General features: G+C 42.9%; 1 protein-coding gene across 1 annotated transcript in view; it reads left to right on the plus strand.

The window, feature by feature from the left end:
* The window catches only part of chsy1 (chondroitin sulfate synthase 1), a 36,518-nt gene extending 21,021 nt beyond the window's left edge, over positions 1-15,497 (plus strand). Inside the window, exon 3 of the mRNA XM_008404950.2 lies at positions 12,861-15,497. Coding sequence (XP_008403172.1) covers positions 12,861-14,453 — 1,593 coding nt within the window. The 3' untranslated portion in view covers positions 14,454-15,497. The remainder of the gene's footprint in view (positions 1-12,860) is intronic.
* Positions 15,498-20,513: the final 5,016 nt, after the last annotated feature.

The following is a 20,513-nucleotide window of genomic DNA, read 5'->3' on the forward strand; positions in this document are numbered from 1 at the left end:
GTCGGATAGTCGAACCTCGGATTCAGGAAGAGCAGTGTGGTTTTCGTCCTGGTCGTGGAACACTGGACCAGCTCTACACCCTCAGCAGGGTCCCGGAGGGTGCATGGGAGTTCGCCCAACCAGTCTACATGTGTTTTGTGCACTTGGAGAAGGCGTTCGACCGTGTCCCCAGGGGGCCTTGTGTGGGGTTCTCCGGGAGTATAGGGTACCGAGCCCTTTGATACGGGCTGTCAGGTCCCTGTATGACCGGTGTCAGAGTCTCGCCCGCATTACCGGCAGTAAATCGGGCTCGTTTCCGGTGAGAGTTGGACTCCGCCAAGGCTGCCCTTTGTCGCGGATTCTGTTCAGTGGACAGAATTTCTAGGCGCAGCCGAGGTGTTGAGGGAATCCGTTTTGGTGGCCTTAGGATCACATCTCTGCTTTTTGCAGATAATGTGGTCCTGTTGGCTTCATCAGACCGTGATTTGCAGCTCTCGCTGGAGCGGTTCGCGGCCGAGTGTGAAGCGGCCGGGATGAGGCTCAGTGCCTCCAAATCTGAGGCCATGGTCTTGAGCCGGAAAAGTGTAGAGTTAGACATAGGGTGAGAAGCTTGGTCATCCGGGAGGGACTCAGAGTAGAGCTGCTGCTCCTCCACGTCGAGAGGAGCCAGTTGAGGTGGCTCAGGCATCTGGTAAGGATGCCTCCTGGACGCCTCCCTGGTGAGGTGTTTCGGGCACGTCCCACCGGGASGAGTCCTCGGGGAAGACCCAGGACACGCTGGAGGGACTATGTCTCTCAGCTGGCCTGGGAACGCCTTGGGGTTACCCCGGAGGAGCTGGAAGAAGTGGCTGGGGAGAGGGAAGTCTGCGCCTCCCTTCCCCCGCGACCCGACCCTGGATTAGCGGCAGAAAATGGATGGATGGATGGTTCACAGAGGAGGCTGTCTGCCGAAAAGTGTGGCCTTAGCTCTGTGATCGTTTCATAAATGCAAAACTGAGAATGCAGGGAGAGAGGGGGAACCCCGGTGGGCAGTGGCGTGATGTGTACTGAGGTTTGTGGGATGCGCTGTTCTTTGAAAGGTGCGAGTGAATACAAATGTTCAGCAACCAGATGACTGGGTGTCAACTGTCCGAAACCCAGTCAACATACTCTAAGGTTCAGTATGTTGGACCTTTGAGACTTTGCTATTTGCTAGCATGGAGTCTGCTGTAGGATCTGTAGCGGCAGTAGGGTTAGCAGGGTTCTGATTATCCAGAACATTAGAAGCACCTGCTGAGACTTAGGACCATGCAGGGCTTGACTTGCTGTACCAGAATGGGTTGGGTTTATGTCGGGAAGCTTGTTCTAGCATTTCCTACAGATTCTGTCCAGAATCTGTCCAGCCTGCAGGCCTTATGGCTCTCTTTGTGCTGTTATTTAGCAAGTTTCACAGAGTGGCAGAGCACATTGTCCTGGTGAGAGAGGCGACGGCTGTTGGAGAGTGTGGTTGCCATAGTGAGATGTGCTTTGTCTGCAGCAATGTTTAGGTGGGTGGTACATGTCGAAGTATTGTAGGATTCATGGCTTCCAAACAGAATTGGGCTCTTAACAAGGGAATCACTGTTTTTCACTTCAGATTGTGCAAACACTAACAGACAAACTATATGTTGTCATTAGTAGGGTTATTAATGCTAATAATGATACTCAATAATAAATAGTTGCCAAAACTGATTATTTCAGCTGAACTGTTGTCTGTTTGAGGTTCCTCCACTGTAACCTCATGAGACCTTACAGGAAATAGTCATGTTGCCAGTTGCTGGGAATTACATTGAAATATGTTGCTGGTTTTTAAGTGTATTTGCATCAGTAACCAATTGAAAACTAAAGGCTCACAGAAGAGAAACCGTTCCTCTGCTTCCAGTCCAATCAGGAAAGATTCAGGATTTTTCAGTCACCTTTTCTTGCTTTTTGTGTTAAACCTTGACCTCCATTAACTCTCAGTTCCTTGTTTCCCATCCACCTCTTTATTTCATATAAAACTCTGTTGACCCACTACAGCTGCCTCACCAGGACAAACTTTGTTTAATGGGTAATTGAGTATTAGCTGCTGCTTTTTGAAGGTTCTGGGATGCAGTTCTTGGAGAACTGTTGGCTCGCTGCGGTTTAAATCAATTAACCCGTAACTTTTTCTGTTGGTTTGTGTTTTCTTTACCCACAGAAAACTCCAAGCAAAACCAACCCTCTCACTACACACCGTGTGACAATGTTCAGTCTGTTTATTGGTCAGATATGTCCAGGTCAGGAGAACCAACTTCTAAAGAAGTAGAAAACACAGTTTAATCAAACAATTAGTGGGATTCTGGGGACTATTTCAAGCAAAAGAACAGAATACCAAAAGATTTTGAGAAAATGTCTTGAAAGTTTCTCTACTCTATCGCATCCCGTAAAGCAACACAAACCTGGCTAGAGGAAGAACTCTGGACGTTACTGAGAGCATTTGGAGGTGGTCTCTGTAGAGTTTGGTCTCAGGTTGGTGTGATTTCTGTGTTCATATCTACACCATCCAAAAGAATCTGTTTGCTGTGTTGTGTGTAAACTGTTGAAGTTCTGCTTGGCAAATAAAAGGCAGGGAAGTTTTATTTGTGTAACACAACAAGTCAATTCAAGTACTTTACATACACTACAAAAAAGGTCATGTAAAAGCCTTGTTGACCTTAGGACAGTTTGTTTCTGAACGGGCTCCTCCAGCTCCATTTTACCTTTGAAACATTAGATTTGAGTAATGTGCCAATCAGTCCCTCCTGGAGGTGATGACGTTTTTGTGATAGTTGAATCTTTTTCAGAGTGATGTAGTCAGTCGCAAATTCTTTAAATCTTTTTTTTTTTTTTTTTTTGCCACATGATCTCACAAAAAAGTTGGAATTGCTGCACATAACCTTCCCAATATAAACAAGATTTTAACATAGTATTTAAAATCCAAATAACATTTCAGTAATTAAGGCAGAAATGGCAGCCTTAATTAAATAGAATCATGTCCAGAGGAGTTGTCAAAGGACAAAAGAAGAATTCTATATTGGTCATTCAAGTTAACATAAACCACTTGCACTGAAAAAAAAAGACAAATGTAAGAGGGTAGCATCACATGCTTTCATCTGGCAGGTTCTATTTTCATAAAACACAAAGTTAAATAAGAAGGAAGTTGTGACTGGTCAAAGTTCAGCTGACTTTTAGTGTTGAAAGAATGGAATATATAATAAAGCATTGAGGTGATTGGTCAGATTTGCAGAAAAGTTGCGATGACTGGTGAAAATTTTAAGTCTATGCAAAATTAGCAAATTATGAATTTGCATGAATAGTTGTGACTGGGGCGACTGGGGCTGTATGGGTAGAGTAGTCGTCTTCCGATCGGAAGGTTGTAGGTTCGATTCCAGCTTCCTCCTGCCTCATGTCGATGTGCCCTTGGGCAAGGCACCTAACCCCAAATTGCCTACCGATCTGCGTTTGTCAGTGCGAGTGGGTGAATGTGATTCCAGTGTAAAGCGCTTTGAGTGGTCAAAATGATCAGAAAAAGTGCTATACAAGTTCAGTCCATTTACCATTGCAACTTCCTGGAGGAATTCATTTGTGTGCAAACAATGATATTTCATAAAACCCTGAGCTTCTGCTTTCTCACACTGATGCAACATTGGCTTCGGTCAGAGGCTGCTTCAGATCTGCTGTAACTCAGACTGCTACTGGAGGTCTTTCCTGCTCACAGCCATCATCATCCACAACAACTCTTTGAAGAACTTTGATGATATGAGTTACAACAACATTCAGATTCCCTTTGGATCAATAAAGTATTCTTGAATTGAATTGTTAGCCAGTGATCACATCCTGATCACTGGCTAACAAGAGCCACATTCAGACATTTTGTCTGAATGTGGTTTCTGTCTGAATGTGGTTTTCCATCACTAAGGTTGTTTGGTCCTGTTGGGTTTATTCTGGGCACAAACCATGACACAATGTTTATAGACTGATGGAGAACAGAAGGAGTGTTGTTCACCCAGCAGTCCCAGCTGTATTAGACAGAGGGAAGCAGCTGAAGTTCTCTGCGGTACCATGTGGGTTTGTGTGTGTGTTGGTATTGGACTCTGTCTGGACTGTGCCGTCAAGATGGTACAAAGCTGTGTAAATCCAGTTAACACTGTTTGCCCCTCCCCCCACTCCAGCCTAGCTGAACTTCAGGACACCTGCTGCCCGTCACCAGGCCCTGACGTAAAGCCCCACCCAGGGTTCTGTTAAAGCCCTTCAGAACCAGAAAACTCAGTAGATGGCTTTGGTTCTGGAGGAAGACTTCCAGAACTTTGCTGGATGGGACCTTCAACTGGCATCTGCTGTCCATCAACACCATCCCTCCTCCACCTAAACCAGCCATGACGGGAACAGTTTGATCAGATGAAGATGTTTGCAGCTGTTCTCCAGCTCTCCACCAAGCAAGACAATGAGATCTTTCATCTTTTTGGGGTTAGAAGATATTTCTTTTCAATCTGTGGCTGTGACATGGCTGCTGGAAGGAACCTGCAGATAATTCCCCAGGCCAGCTGCAGGTCACATCTGGAGCAGTAGCTTTAACCCCAGCACACAGCTGGAGCTGTGCTAACCTGGGGCCTGGGTGGATGTGAGGTCGGTGGGATCAAACGGGGACAGGGTTGTAATTAGAGTTCCACACCCAGCATGTCCTCTGGCAGGCTGCTGCTGTTTTAGGCGTGGAACTGATTACTATATGCACCAGTTCTGAGTTTCAGCATTCAGTTTGCATGCTGCACCAACAAAAAGCTGATAGCTGCAGAAATTATTTGAGATTTAATAAATCAGAGGCACAAAGCTTTGTCAATGCCCCTTAGGCCTGTCCTGATGAAGCATTTTCCTGGATGTCATTTTGTATGGAAGCCCATTTCCGCCATGGAAGACAAAATAGAAGACCAACAGGAAGTCATAATTTTGACTTTCAAAGTCATGAGATTCAAAGTCATAATTATGAGATTCGAAGTCATAAGGTTGTCTTTCAAAGTCACAATTTCGACTTTGAAAGTCATAATTTCGACTTTCAAGGTCATAATTATGAGATTCAGTCATAATTTCGACTTTCAAGGTCATAATTATGAGATTCAGTCATAATTTCGACTTTCAAGGTCATAATTATGAGATTCAGTCATAATTTTGACTTTCAAGGTCATAATTTCGAATCTCATAATTATGACTTTGAAAGTCAAAATTATGACTTTGAATCTCATAATTATGACTTTGAAAGTCAAAATTATGACTTTGAATCTCATAATTATGACCTGGAAAGTCGAAATTATGACTTTGAATCTCATAATTATGACTTTGAAAGTCAAAATTATGACTTCCTGTTGGTCTTTTTTTTCATGGCAGAAGTGGGCTTCCATAATTTTGAGACCATTTTCAGCTAATTTAATAATAATGCCATATTAATGCAAATACACTATCTCAAAGATAAAAAAAAGCATTACCTTCTAAAGACCATTTAACAGAGACCATAAAACAATTTAAATGTCCAAAATGTATAAACGACAATAATTAAAATGGATTATGAAGTCTCTGAAACCACAATTGTATTCAATAAAATATTCATAATTCAGCTTAGAAAGGCAAGACGGGAGTTAAAAATAATAATAAAACAATATTTACAAACTGTCTCAGCATGGTGACAGCTTTAACAAATATGTAAAACTTTTTTTTTTAAATAAAAGTTGCATGCTATAGCTTTAAAGGGGAGCATCTGTTTAATGCCTGCTCTCCAAATGGAAATAGTCAAGCTTATTTTAATTTATTGTGCAATTAATTAATTAAAGCTTACTGTGACTGGCTTAGTGGGTGGTTAGTGGAAAACTAGCTTGCATGGTGAAGAGGCAGTGGTCCACTTGTATTGCTATTATTAGCTGGTCTGATAAGCAAGAACACCACAGAGCAAACCTGCTGGTGTCATGGCCTTATAAAGCAAAGGCATCGCTAAACACACCTCTCTGCATTCTTCGACACACTCACACTGAACAGACCGAGTCTCCTCTGTGTGTCCTCCCTGACAGACAGGCAGATAAATGATGCACGGTAGGTTTACACCTACTGAGCCTCTCAAAATGAAAACTACAAAATTCTTCTCAACCAGAGAAAAACACTAAACCACCCATCAATAAAACATATTTTAAATCAAAACCAGTTTGTTGAAGAGCGTGGAGGCCCCACAGCAGAGGGCCAATACCAGAGCCTGGGGGCTACCACTGCAAAATCAAGCACCTGATGGAGACCTGTGGATGCCTGACTAATTCACTAATTCAAGCCGGCTTAAAACGTTTAATCAGCAATAAGAAAATCAGTTTTTCTCCAGTGTAACGCTACTGTTTGCTGTGTTTTGGAATAAAGAAGTGAGGATTGCAATGTTGTGAAATGTTCACAGTAAAATGATGATGATTCAGTTCAAAAATACTTTATTGATCTCAAAGGGAAATTAAATGCCATTACTCATATCATCCAAGTATCTTAAAGAGTCATTGTGGTCAGGGAGGGTCTCTGGTAGTAGTCAGTCTTGCAGCTAATCTGAAGAAGCCTCTGACTGAAGTCTGTTGCTGTATCACAGACATGACCTTCAAGTCATGTTAACAGATTATCATCTGGCCACCAGAGACCATGTTTCACAGAAACATTTTCTGGATGACATCAATTGTAGATTTTTGTCTGCTATTTCTTAAGATCTGTTTTTATATTGAAACTTTTTATGAAGCCGACTTTTTGGCATTACCAAAAACAACAATGCAGTGGAGCTGAGGCATTAATGCAGCACACTGCCTTCCATGACCTGTAAATAGCTCTTGTACTTGTATAGTGCTTTATCAAGCTAATTGATGGTAGCCACAGTTTGACAGAGGTGGGGCTGCCATGCACCAACCACCACCAGCAGGCAACATGGGTGGAGTGTCTTGCCCAAGGACACAATGTCAGAGGCGGACGGAGCAGGAATTGAACCGACTGATAAACCTCCACTGCCTCCACCATCAGCGGGTTCTGGAACAGTCGGATGTAATCGGTAACATATGAACCAGGCTTCTACATTCCAGTGAGGTTGTGAGGACTGGAGGCTGTGTTTTACCTGCTTCACACACCCTGCACCTGTTTACACACGCTCTGGCTCCAGCTCTGTAACTGCATGCTGAAATGAAAGAGTGGACCTCAGAAAGAGCTGATTTTTTTTGCAGTGGAGGGTAATGCTGGGCGGGGCCTCGGCTCAAGATTGTAGGCTTTGACTCATTGATCTTTGTGTACATGTGTGAAAAGAGTTGTCACCAAATGTTGCTACACCATGTATTTACCTCCCTTGGCAACTCTCACTATCTGGTTGCTCTCTGGGCTGCAGCAGCTCCACAAACCTGCTGCAGTTACGCAGCAGTTGCACCAGGCTCGACTAATTCACAAACTAGAGGTTTCCCCTTTTTTTCTTTTTGACATTTTTCTGGAATATTTTAATTCGATAATGAAAGAACATGCTCTGACATGTTATTTCATTATTTTGGACGATATCACAATATAAGGGGTTTAATATCAGTCAATAACAATAATACGTTTTTTTGTTTTAAGTATCTGAAATTCTGCCAGATATTCTGTCAGATATTTGGATGCTGAAGGGGTGTTTTAGGAAGGGACTGCTTTTTCTCCTGCCCCTGTTTTATCCTCAGCTTCCTCTCCAGCTGCTGTTCTCATTTTCTCCTTTCATTCCACGCCGTTTTTTTTTTTAAAGCAATTTTGAGCCATAGCATCAAAACCTGGAACTGCTGCTGCACAAGTTACTCAATAGGTTGTTGCTAGGTAACCAAAGAGAGAGTGAATTAGTTGATGCTATCTACTTTCCTTAGCTAGCTGTGAGAGGCTGAGCAGCTAAAGTCTTTCCTATGCCTACATCCCCCAGAAGGCTTTGTGGTTCTGGATCGGAGATCAGTAAAATCAGATTACCTATTGATATTGATGATGTCTGTTATGATGATTATTATTGATTTATTGTCCATCCCTAGGTTCTAATTGTATGCGTGCTGCAGCAGTGAGGCCTCTGCACTGTCCAGCCTGATTTCAGTGCTGCAGACTTTGCCAGAGCTTTGGGTGGTAATGTGAGAGAGGCTTTTGTTCTTGCAGGCGTTGCTCTCTTTGGTTCTTGAGTCCATTAATGGAGCTTATCTCCCATCTCTCCCTGGGAACATGTGCAGATAAAACCAGGTGGCTTTAAGGAACAAAGGCTCTTTTCTACCATCAAGACTATTTTAATATTTACACAACACACAAACCCAAAGAACCTGCTTTTATTAATTCTGGGGTAATAAGATATCCAGTGCAAAACTGAGTAATAATGACATAAATCAAGATAATGACCCTTGTATTGTGGGATGAAACAGATGAATGGAGAGCTTCTCCCTCTATAATTTAGGGTTTAGGTTTCAGCTACGACGGGAACTCTGACAAACATGATTGTGTCACTTTACTGTTGTTTTTCTTTAAAAGTTTTTGTTAGTTCTAGTGGCCTTTATTTGATAGTGAATTGACAGGAAAATGGGTAATGAGAGAAAGGGGAAGACATGCGGCAGGGAGTCGAACCTGCAACGCCACATCAAGGACAAAGGCCTTCATATGTGGGTTGTGCTTAACTCCTGCACCACCTCAGCACCCCTGTGTTGCGCTTTTCATTGAGTTGTTCAGATTTGTTTTGAATAAACTATGAACTAAGCAAAGCATTATGTTTGCTTAGTTCATAGCAAGCTGAGCTATGAGCTGTCTTTCTGGGACTGGTTTGTTGAGTTAGATGGTTCTGATCAGAGAGCATGTTTCTAACTTCCTGTCTTCTTCTCTGTTCTACCTGGAGTTGGTCAAAATATGAGTCACAGTAAACCAAACCTGTCCTCCATCAGTCTCTGGCTTGTAAAGGTACCAGGCAGATCTCTCCTGCTGAGCCCACTATAACAAGCTGTTTTCCCCACAATAACACATTTTGCTAGATGATCAATTGTCCCAGAAGTTTTTGCTATGAATAATAATATTGTCATTTTGAGACCATTTTAAAGTAATATAATGGCAAAGACATAATAATGCAACAACATATTGTCAAAGATCAATAAACTTTAAATTCTTATGAACTTTAACACTGGAACTGGAATATATACTAGATATCCAAAATAAATAAACAAAACAATAAATAAAATGAATTATGAAGTAAAATCTCTGTAAACAAAACTGTCCTTCAAAAAAGGACTGATTGAGACCAAAGCATCAGACGGAAGACTTTTATCATCCAGTGTTTAGTAGAAAGAGAGAAAGAAACACAATAACTCATAAATAGAAATTACTGAAGTTGTTTAAATTTGCCGTGTGATAAATTGATTTATTGATTTATTGCTACAGGCCTGACAGGAACATGTTGGAACCAGTGGAATACTTCGTCCTGAGGATGTGAAGCTTTGCTTCCTCAGTTTGTCCTTTGGGGATCATCCACCAATTTCTTTTTTACTTGTTATTTGCAGCTTACTAAAAATAAAATATAAGAAAATGTTCAAACACAATGCCTTTTAATTCTTGATGCCGCTTGTTACAGATTTATATCACTAAACTGCATATAGAGACTTCATTTATTCATATTTTCAAACTTATTGATATTTATTGGTGCTCTTGTGGAACACTGGAGAAAATGGTAAAGCTAACTTTTCCGAAAATACTGTCAATTTTGTTTTTCATTCAGTGTCATTAATCAAAATTTTCTACAATAAATAATAAATTGTATGAAAAATGCCCCTAGTTGCTGTGTTGACAGTAACTGTTGATAGGTGGCAACTGTGGGAGCTGCCACCTATTGGCAGCTCCCAACTTCCCAACTCAGTGGGAAGTTGTTTTCTTCCCACTGAGAAAAACAACTCTTCTCAGTGGGAAGAGTTGTTTTTGAATCCAGGTTGGGGGTTTGAGTCCAGATCTCTCCTGCCGCTTGTCCATGTGCCCCTGGGCATGGCGCTTTATCCAGGTTGTCTACTGATCTGTGTGTGTGGTTCTGGAGTGGTCAGTATGCACATCTATTTCTCATCTGCAGACTTATCTACTTTCTGTAGCTGTGGACATTGATGAGCTGCTGCTTCTGTGGTATGAAGTGGTGCATCTGTGTGTTATGAATTATTTGACCCTATAAGCCTTTATAAGGCAATCAAAGATCTCGTGTGTCCTGTTGATCCACTGGGTGTCACAGTCACAGGGTGTCTGTCTGAATTAGATCTAGTCACATGCTGTCTTGCTGCCCACCAAGCGGGTCAATCCCAGTCCCACTGTGGAGCTGTCCTGCTGGGAGAAACTTTTCCTGGAGCGGAAAATGAATTTGGACACATCACCAGCGTTTAGTAGACGGCCAGTCTCCAATTAGGTTTGGATGGTGGAGGGGTGTTTTAGGGGGGGACTTCCTGCTTTTTGTCCTGCAGATTAAACCTAGCTACAGAATGTGTGAGGCCTCTGACCCAGCTGGTGGAGCTACAACCCCAGAGTTAGGTAGTTTAGTTTTTCTTTTAGCACCAAAATATTATCCAACTCACACCTAGAACACAGAACTGGTGTTTTCCCACATGATAGTGGACCCCTCAGTTCAACTGGGACCAAAGCTGCATCATTTGTTCCATTTCCAGCTGCTGTGGTTCTTTTCCACAATAATCTGTCAAACCCACCAAATCCTTTGAGCAAAATATGCCACTCCTCACCTGTGGTGGCGCTGCACCAAGAACCACTGAAGGAAACAACACAAAAACCCCTGAAGACAACACTGAACACAACTTCATTTTTCATGAGACGTAAACAGTGAAGTGGCGTCAGATTTATCTTTTGTCTTTGATAAAAGTCTACAAGCCATTTCTCCCACTAGTGCCAAACCTGTGTGTTTGTTTGGGTTGTATTTACCCAGAATGCCCTGTAAGAATTGTCCACTTTCTACTTTTGGAGTGGTCATGGTGTTGACATGTGCATTCAAACTGCACTAGAGTTCACTTCAGCCGAACCCACACCAAGGTTTGTTGGCAGACCAGAGTCACTTTTTTGGTCCACATCAAAGTTTGATTCCACATTCACATCTCCCCAAACCAACCAGACTTGGGTTAAAGCGGACCAAACAGGTCTGGTGTGAAGGCACCCTTAAATCTGATTAGGGTTCCATGACCCCAATCAGGAGGTTTGTGCTTGAAAACCCTCCAGTGCGTCTGAATTGAACCAAAGCAGAGTGATGTAGACCTTTTTCAGTCTGGGGAACCTGGGAGGAATTTTCATTGGGGGGTTTACCGACCACTGCTCAGAAGTCGGCCTAATAAACAGAAATCTTCAAACATTATAAATGACGCACACTGAATGACATGAGGCTTTATTTCTGTTTCCTCAGAAATAAAGCCTCATGTCTTTGTTGTTGCACTAGCTGTCTGCTGAGGTCGTGTTGAGTCTGCTGGCTTCTGCGAGCATGATATTTTTTACTATCATCTACTCCACACAAGCCCACATAAAATAAACAAGCTAAGCCTTTAAGGTGTTTTAACATCTGAAATAAAAAGTTCAATCTTCAGCTTTGTGGAACAGTTTTCCCTCAGATTAGAAAAGTGACGAATAGTGAAGAAATGATGCGAGATTAATGGGTGTGAAGAAATGAAACTAATGACTGCAGCAGTGAAGAATCAGCCTCATGACTAAAGCTATGGGGGGAGGGACGTGGGGGTTGTGACCAGCTGGCTGCCAGCTGATGAACCTGCTGGGTGCCATCTGGGCTTTCATCCAACATCACTATCAACTCAGATACATCAGGAAAAACATGGCACTGTAAAAATTTAATGCAAACATTGGCAACATAGAGCTTGTGTCTAGTCTGTGAGTCTACACGGCCGGACAAGGTCATGGGTGTGACCTCAGCCTGGACCGCAGCTGGAAGCTGCTTGGAGCTTTCATGAAACCATGGTAACATGTCTAGAGGAGAGCTTCTTTCTGTTTAGGCTGTCTGCTGCTGTGGCCGTCTGTAACCATCCATCATCTCTGACTTTGTGTTGACGACAGCGTTTACAGCGCAGCTTCTACTGTCACCTGCACATCTATCAGCTCACTGCAGGGAACCACACACAGCTGGAGTACCAATGGTCTGGTGCTTCTGTTTTCATTAGATTGTTGGTTTTTTTCCACACAAATTCATAATTTTGAGTTTACTGTATTGCAAATTTTCCCCAAAAATGGTCAGAAACATTGGATTTGAGTGATGCTAACTCCCACCTGCTGGTGGCAGTGTTTCTTACTTCTACTACACTGGCCTGGCTTGTGAGATTATACTCTGTGATCAATATGATAAACGTAACAAAGTCATACCAGTGTAAATATTACAAAATTCCTTGAAAATTTAGATTTTGGTTGCAAAAATGTTGAAAAACAATCATGAAATCCTGGAGGGAGTAATCAATGTGAAAAGAAGAATTTATTCAACGAAGAGGCATCTATTTAACGGTTGGATAGGTTATATTGATACATTTTGGATCTGGATTTGGTGCAAAATTCCAGAAGTATTGACACTCCTTATTTAAGCAGTAAAATCTGTTTTCAACACTTTAGTCCCTGCTGGTTCACTGCTCTCCTAATGAAGTGTATTTTCAGTGTATGTTTGTACTTGCCCTGGTTTCCTTAAGTTAATTTTTCATGTTCCACTGCCAGCTGCATTATTCATGTCTGGTAACTGGTCTGGAGACAGTAAGGAGAGAATTAGTTCTCTGTCTCCTCATGTTCAGTGGTCTATGTGGACAGATGGAGACTGTTGCAATGTGACCTGAATTTGAACCTCGAGTGTTCTGACAGCAAACTGTCTCCTGTCTTTACAGATGCAGCAACTCTTCTATGAGAACTATGAACCAAACAAGAAGGGCTACATACGAGATCTCCATAACAGCAAGATCCATCGAGCCATCACTCTGCACCCCAACAAGAACCCACCCTACCAGTACCGCCTGCACAGCTACCTGCTCAGCCGCAAGATTGCAGACCTGCGCCACAGAACTATTCAGTTGCACCGAGAGATCGTCCAGATGGGGCGCTATGGAGCAGCTGAGCCCACCCGAGAGGACCTCCAGCTGGGCATTCCTCCGTCCTTCATGCGCTTTCATCCCCATCAACGAGAGGAAGTCCTGGAATGGGAGTTCCTGACGGGGAAGTACCTGTTCTCTTCCTCGGACAGCCAGCCACCCCGCCGCGGGATGGACTCCTCTCAGAGGCAGGCTCTGGACGACATCATCATGCAGGTGATGGAGATGATCAATGCCAATGCCAAAACTCGAGGCAGGGTCATCGATTTCAAAGAAATCCAGTACGGCTACCGACGGGTGAACCCGCTGTATGGGGCAGAATACGTGCTGGATCTGCTTTTGCTGTACAAGAAGCACAAAGGGAAGACCATGACGGTTCCTGTGAGGAGACATGCTTACCTTCAGCAGACCTTCAGCCAGATCCAGTTCAGGGAAGAGGATGAGATGGATGCCAGGGCTCTCGCTAGCCACATCAACCAGGAGTCCGACTCGCTGTCCTTTCTGTCCAACTCTCTGAAAATGCTGGTGCCTTTCAAGCTCACTAGTTCAGGACAGGATCAGAGGGAGCCCAAAGAAAGCAAAGTTAACATCCTGGTGCCGTTGTCGGGCCGCTACGACATCTTTGTGCGCTTCATGGCTAACTTTGAGAAAGTTTGCTTGATCCCCAACCTGAATGTAAAGCTGCTGATTCTGCTGTTCAGCACGGACAATAACACCGAGCGGGTCAAGCAGGTGGAGCTGATGAGGGAGTACCACCTGAAGTACCCCAGAGCTGACATGGAGATAAAGCCTGTCGCCGGCTCCTTCTCCAGGGCTCTGGCTCTGGAAGTGGGCTCCCTGCATTTCTCCAACGACTCCTTGCTCTTCTACTGTGACGTAGATCTACTCTTCTCCAGCGACTTCCTGAAGCGCTGCCGGACCAACACCGCCTTGGGGGAGCAGGCCTATTTTCCCATCATCTTCAGCCAGTATGACCCCAAAGTGGTGTATTCTGGGAAGGTCCCCAGCAACAACCACTATGTCTTCACCTCCAAGACAGGGCTATGGAGGACCTACGGCTTTGGGATCGTCTGCGTCTATAAGGGGGACTTGATCCGAGCCGGGGGCTTCGACACCTCCATACAGGGATGGGGGCTAGAGGACGTCGACCTTTATAATAAATTTGTCCAGTCAGGGATCAAGCTGTTCAGAAGTACGGACACAGGGATCGTGCATGTCCACCACCCGGTCATATGTGACCCCAACCTGGAGGCGAAGCAGTACAAGATGTGCCTGGGCTCCAAGGCCTCATCGTATGGCTCCACCCAACAGCTGTCTGAGCTCTGGCTGGAGAAGAACGACCACGGCTTTGGGAGGCTGGCCAGCAGCAATGCCTCGGTCAGGACAGCATGATGAAAACACACCATGGCCGTTCACTTCCGCTTTACAACTCACTTTTCATCTATTTATTTTTACTGCAGTGAAAGACTTCCTGTTCGGCGTTGTTTGACTGTTTTTCACATAGGCAGCCTGGACTCATGTTGTTGATCATAGGAGGAGCGTTGGTGGGTGCTAACCAGAACCTGAGGCTCTTCTCCACTGATGGGTTCCATCAGTGCTGAGGACGCAGCGGTTGGTTGTGTGTACCTCAGGAAGTACACAGTCATGCTTGTAATGCATTCTGTTTGTTTGGTGTGTGTACTTTACCAACCAAGATTACTCGGAGCAGAATTCCCCTCCTGATTGGGAATGTTTACACAAGGCAGAGCCTGAACATGATCCCAGCCAAACGTCCAATCAGAGCTGTTCTCTGTTAGACTTCCAGTGTCTTTTTTACCTTCTTTGTTTTTTGGTTAGATGTTGTTACACTGTTACCATTTTTTCCTTTTTTTATATATTTCAGTTTTTTATGATTTTTTAAAAAACTCTACTGCTGGATTTGATATCTGCAATTCACAATTTGTTTTCTAATTTATTGAATTTGCAGGCTCTCTTTTCTACCTTCTGATTTTTGAACAATGTATATTGAAAAGATTGTATAACCGCATCAGTAGTAATGACATAGCCCTTTGTTTCTTCAGTTTTGCAAACCTATTTTTAAACTTCTCACCAAAGATAGATCTGCAGTCTGCTTTAGATGTTCCCCTTGTTCTGTGTGTGTGTGTGTATGTGTGTGCGTGGGCGTGTGTGTGCGAGAGAGAGAGAAATAGAGAGAAAGAACTGTGTGTGTGTGTGTGTGTGTGTGTGTGTGTGTGTGTGTGTGTGTGGGTAGCGTCCTTCAGGTGTGTGATGGTGTAAAGGCTGTGTGTTTCAGGCCTTTCTAACAGACTGAAGCCGCTCAGGTCGTCATAGCAGCGTCATAAAATGGGAGCAGCTCTCTTGTCGGCCATCTTAAGTCACATGTTGCTGTTCCTTTTTCTAAATGACTTTATTGAATAAAGTGTTGTGGCTCAGTGATGTGGGTGTGTCTGCAGTTTTTGTAGTGTTGCAATAGGAAATAAGGCCTGTTTGATCTTGTCTCCCAGGTTTTCATGACTGTCATCAGACTCGTTGCTCCATGAATGCCTAATGAGGCTGGTGGTGTGGGAAAACCATGCCCACAATGATGCAGCTGCAGTTCCTGCTGAGGAATCCAGCCTTGGGGACATTCCTGGGCTCCTCCATCATTATTAGTCTGGAATTATTTCACAACAAGTTCTAGATGCAGATGCACCCAAGCATTTGCTTCCTTGTGCGCTTAATGAAAATGTAAATCACGTCTGGCCATGGCTTAAGGGAGGGCTGGTCCAGGGTGGCTTCTTTCCTTTACAGAAAGAGAGAACCAATGTTGGGATTTCCACCCACCTCCTCCAGCCACCCGAAGGAGGGGGGAGGGCGAGATGGAACAGGACAACATTCAACTTAGCTTTATAAAGCACTTCTCAAAAGATTAATACAAATACTAGAGTGTCTCATGATAAATAGTTTGGTAAAGCTATTTATTGTAAATCATGACCCAAACTAAAACGGACATACTTGTGTTCTTAAATTGTAGTATTGTCCCCTTCAACACCCTGAAATCTTGTTTGGGTGGAAGGATTTATTTTTTGATTCTGAAGCTTCTAACTCTTCATGACAAACATCCTCCACTGCTGAATGTTTTCACCCCGTCTGTCTGCGTTCCAGCTCTGAGATGTATGGTAGGAACATGGTGCCTCCCATCACAAGCCTTGTTGACCCTTAAAGTTTGACTTTGCTCTCACCAGGTTTCTGGCTTATCTCTGCTGGTTGGTATAGTCCAAGCAGGCGCCTTTCTTCTGGTGACTCCAGCATCAACCTCACTTTTTTCATGTTCCTCCTTGTACAATTTAAAAAAATAAAAAAAAAAGCCAAACTGTTTTTCATGGAGTTCTGTATCAAGTGAAGATACTTAATTCTGATAGATGTGGCTGAAATTTTGGATCTTTATTTCTTCTTTGTGTCTAAATTCAGGGCTATGTCCTTTTAAGAGCCTGTTGGCATGGGCCACATCCTTTAATGACCACAAAAAGGAGCTACAAAAACCACTTCAAGCTTTTAATTTCCTTTCCATCACATTCCAATACTAATATTTAAAACTGTACTCCTCTCCCGCTGTATTTCTGTTCAGAGTACACCAGACCCCTCCTTCGAATCCAGAGAAATGAAGGAAGTAGTTGTGAACCGCGTTTGGAAGAGCCTTGTAATTTAGAAAGCCTTCGTTGCATCGCAGTGATCAAAGGCAGCCTCCGAAGGATGCAGACCCTGAACTTGAACACACCCTTGCTTTCAACAGGATCCCTAATTTCCCTCTTTTTGATTAAAGTCTGATGGATGGTTAGTGTTGGCAGACATTTTAACCCCATGATGCAGCCTTTGTGTAAGTTATCAGGTAAAACTTATGTCAGACCTTGTTCCATGTTGTTTATTTTTCTTTGAAAATGCTAAAATGTCAGTCTCCCTGGGTTTGAAAACCTTTAAACACAACTGAAAATTATTTGGACCTCCTGAAGACAAGATGGCGAAAGCCTGAAGTACCGTATTTTCCGCACAATAAGGCGCACCTAAAAACCTTCAATTTCCTCAAAAGCCGACAGTGCGCCTTATGGACCAATATTGAGCCGGTCTAGCATCTAGACCTGTTGTGGCCGCCGACTTCATTTTCGCCCGTAGAAGAAGAAGCGCGTGGTGCATGCTGGGATAGTTGTCAGAACTCTGGTTTGTTAATAAAGTTTGACTGACCTATCTACCGAGAAGGACCTCGCTGCAGCAAATAGAAAGTGGCGGGGACGGACCACTGTCGGTCTCTTACCTTATTTGGAAATGGGACCATTGCACTTCGGAAGTGAATGGGGCGCTATTTCCTATATTATCCGGGGTTTAATTTTCTTTTTTAAATCTGTGATGTATCTTTATCTTTAGGAAGGGGTTTCTCTCTCAGCATGTATTTGAACTTCTCTCTTTTATTTACTTCAGCGCAACTCAGTTTTTAAACAATTTGCGTTGCATTCTGTGTACTTCTAAATCTGCTTCTTTTGCACATCTTTTCGGGCCTGCTAGTGCCTCTAGTGGGGTGGGGGTGGTAGCACAACTAATATAAATACATTACTAAATCAGAATACCAAAGTCTTTATTATTTATTATTAATTCTCGCATAACTGGAACCGCAAAAGATAAAGTCCCTCACAAAACACCAAGCCTTTTAATTTTCTTAAGGAAGTAGAGCTAATTAAATGACATAAACAATACCAGAAAGTGGTTCCAGTTTCACTCGTTGGCCAACTTGTTGAAACGATGGCAAATTTTAAATACCTTGGATCATTCCTGGACAGTCAGCCCAAATTTGCTGAAAACACTGGCTACATTTTTTAAGAAATGTCACTCTATCTTTTAAGAAGACCCAGTGATCTTGGGATTACCTAACAAGTGCAACTCGTGCAAAACCTCTAGTTAGCTAGAGGTAACATTGACTAACATTACCTCTAGTTAAGTAATGTTAACATTTTAACAATGAGTTAAAATTGTTAACATTACAATTTTAACAATTTTAACTCATTTAACTAATTTTAAAATGAGTTAAAATGTTACAACTTAAAAATTTAACTTAAGTTTTAAGTCATCTCAAGTTTTAACTGTTGAGTTCTTTAGCTTTTCATCTCCTCGGTTGTTTTGGTCACATGAGCTGCAGACTAACAGACAATCTTTTAAGAATACTTGGAATAGCAGGAAAAATAGTAGGTAAACAGCGGTGAAACCAAAAACAACTCTGTCTAAACTGTTTAGAGCATCCATCCTCTTTTTTTTTATCAGTTTGAGCTCATGAAGGGCGTTACTGTGTTCCTCTGGTAAATATAGAACATCTATTAGAAGTCATTCATTGACAGTGCAATAATTATTCTTAGCCAAATTAAATTATAACATTGACACACATGACAACATCGTGACCGGCCTATTTGTTGATATTCACTTTAGTGCAGCTCCATCTAGTGGATGCATAACATAACTCCAGCCTCTTCTGCAGCGTCTATTCCAGGGGTGTCAAACTCCAGTCCTGAAGGGCCGCTGTCCTGCAGTTTTTAGATGTGCCACAGGTACAAAACACCTATATCAAATGGCTTAATTACCTCCTCAGTTCTCCAGAGCCTTGCTAATGACCTAATTATTCTATTCAGGTGTGGTGCAGCAGAGGCACTTCTAAAAGTTGCAGGACACCGGCCCTCGAGGACTGGAGTTTGACACCCCTGGTCTATTCTATGCGCCTTATAATGCGTTGCACCTTATGCATGAAAAAAGTTTTAAAATAGGCCATTCATTCAAGGTGCGCCTTAGAGTGCGGAAAATACGGTAAGTTTAAATAAAGAAACAAAGAGATTACTTCCACTCAGAAAGAGGGGATTACACCTTTAAACTGAACTTAAACTTTTCACACCTCTGTGACTGTGTGCTAACAATGTCTTTCAAAAAGTAGTTTTAGTATCAATTCATGTCATTAAATAAAGTAAATCGAATATAATTGTATTATGACTTGAATCACTTCACAAATGTTTTGCACTAGGTTCTTTTGCGTCATGGACCTGTAGCATTCATTTCTCCTGATCAGCAGGGGGCGACAGTGGAGAGGAAAATCGCCCATTTAACAGGAAGAAACGTCCAGCAGAACCAGAGCCAGGATCAGTTGACTGGAGGGTTGAGAAGAAAGAGCAAAAACAGATTAACATGTTGGATTATTTTCTACATTTATGAAAGTAAAAAGTTGAAAGCAGGAGAGTGAGAACGATTAGCTGATGGCAGCATTAACTCAGTTGATAACTAGGATCAACTGAGATGACCTGTTGAGAATTGGTGTTATAAAAATAAACAGAATCTTATTGGAATTCACCTATAATGTTTTTTACTCAGTGAATTAAGTTTGACAGCTTTTCAGGTGTGGCTCCACCTTTAATAATGACAGTGTAGAATCTATATGGCTTTAAAAACTTTATAAACTAAGTTATTCCTGGTATGTGCAGCAATAATAAAATGGGGAAATGAAAGTGGAGTGATGGGTAGTTTAACCTTGTCGCTGATCGTTTCAAGGACAAACTCAGGAACAGAAACTGACCACAGAACTCATGTGATCTCTGAGTTCTTTGTAGTTTTCTTTAAAAAAGAGGAACAGGCAGCATGGCAGCATTCAGCAATCCGTCTGCTGGCAGCTGGTGAGAGAACGCAGCATGATGCAGCTGAAGCTCTTCAGGTAACAGGACAGGATCCTGCTAAACCTTCAGGACCAACACATTCCTCCAACACACTGATGCTACCAATACAGCTGCTCCTAGGATTCAGACTGGCCTGATTAGAAATGTGCATCTAAGTCAGCAGCACACCTTCAGTATGTAAATAATGTCTGTTCTGGTAGATTCACTGCTGCTTTTTAAAGCTCAGGCCCTGACACTGCAGAGCATTGGTTCCTGAATATGGAAGCTAAATGTTCCAAAGAGCTAAAGCAGTCATCCTGTGACCCTTTACAGAAGAGCATAAATCGGAGAAAAGGCCGGAGGAGCTTCAAGCTGAGGGAGAGACACGTTGTTCCTCACCAGCAGGGATCAGAGAGGATTTCTGTTCTGCAGGAAGTCCACTTCTGTGACCCTCAAACAGGGACACAGAGATCATGTGGTTGTTTTTCTGGCAGTAGGTTCCAGCTGAATACATCTGCATTATATTGTTGTAAAACGACGTTCAGCTGTTGTACAGCCGATGTGCAGAGTTGAGCTTCATCTGGGGGTTCAGTTACCGTCAGGTCAGGTTCTTCATGTTGAGTCCCACAAAAGCCTTCAATTCACTGACACTGTATCTGGGATCCTTTTCATGCAATCTGAGTGAATTTATCAGCTTATGGATTTGAAAATTGATATTCAGTCGATCATCTCTGTGGTCTGCAGAACGGATGCAGAACCTGCTGAGCATGATGGCGTCTAAAGAGAAGAACACTGAGAT

Source organism: Poecilia reticulata, linkage group LG3 (assembly GCF_000633615.1).
Source record: "Poecilia reticulata strain Guanapo linkage group LG3, Guppy_female_1.0+MT, whole genome shotgun sequence".
In the NCBI taxonomy this organism is placed as follows: Eukaryota; Metazoa; Chordata; class Actinopteri; order Cyprinodontiformes; family Poeciliidae; genus Poecilia; species Poecilia reticulata.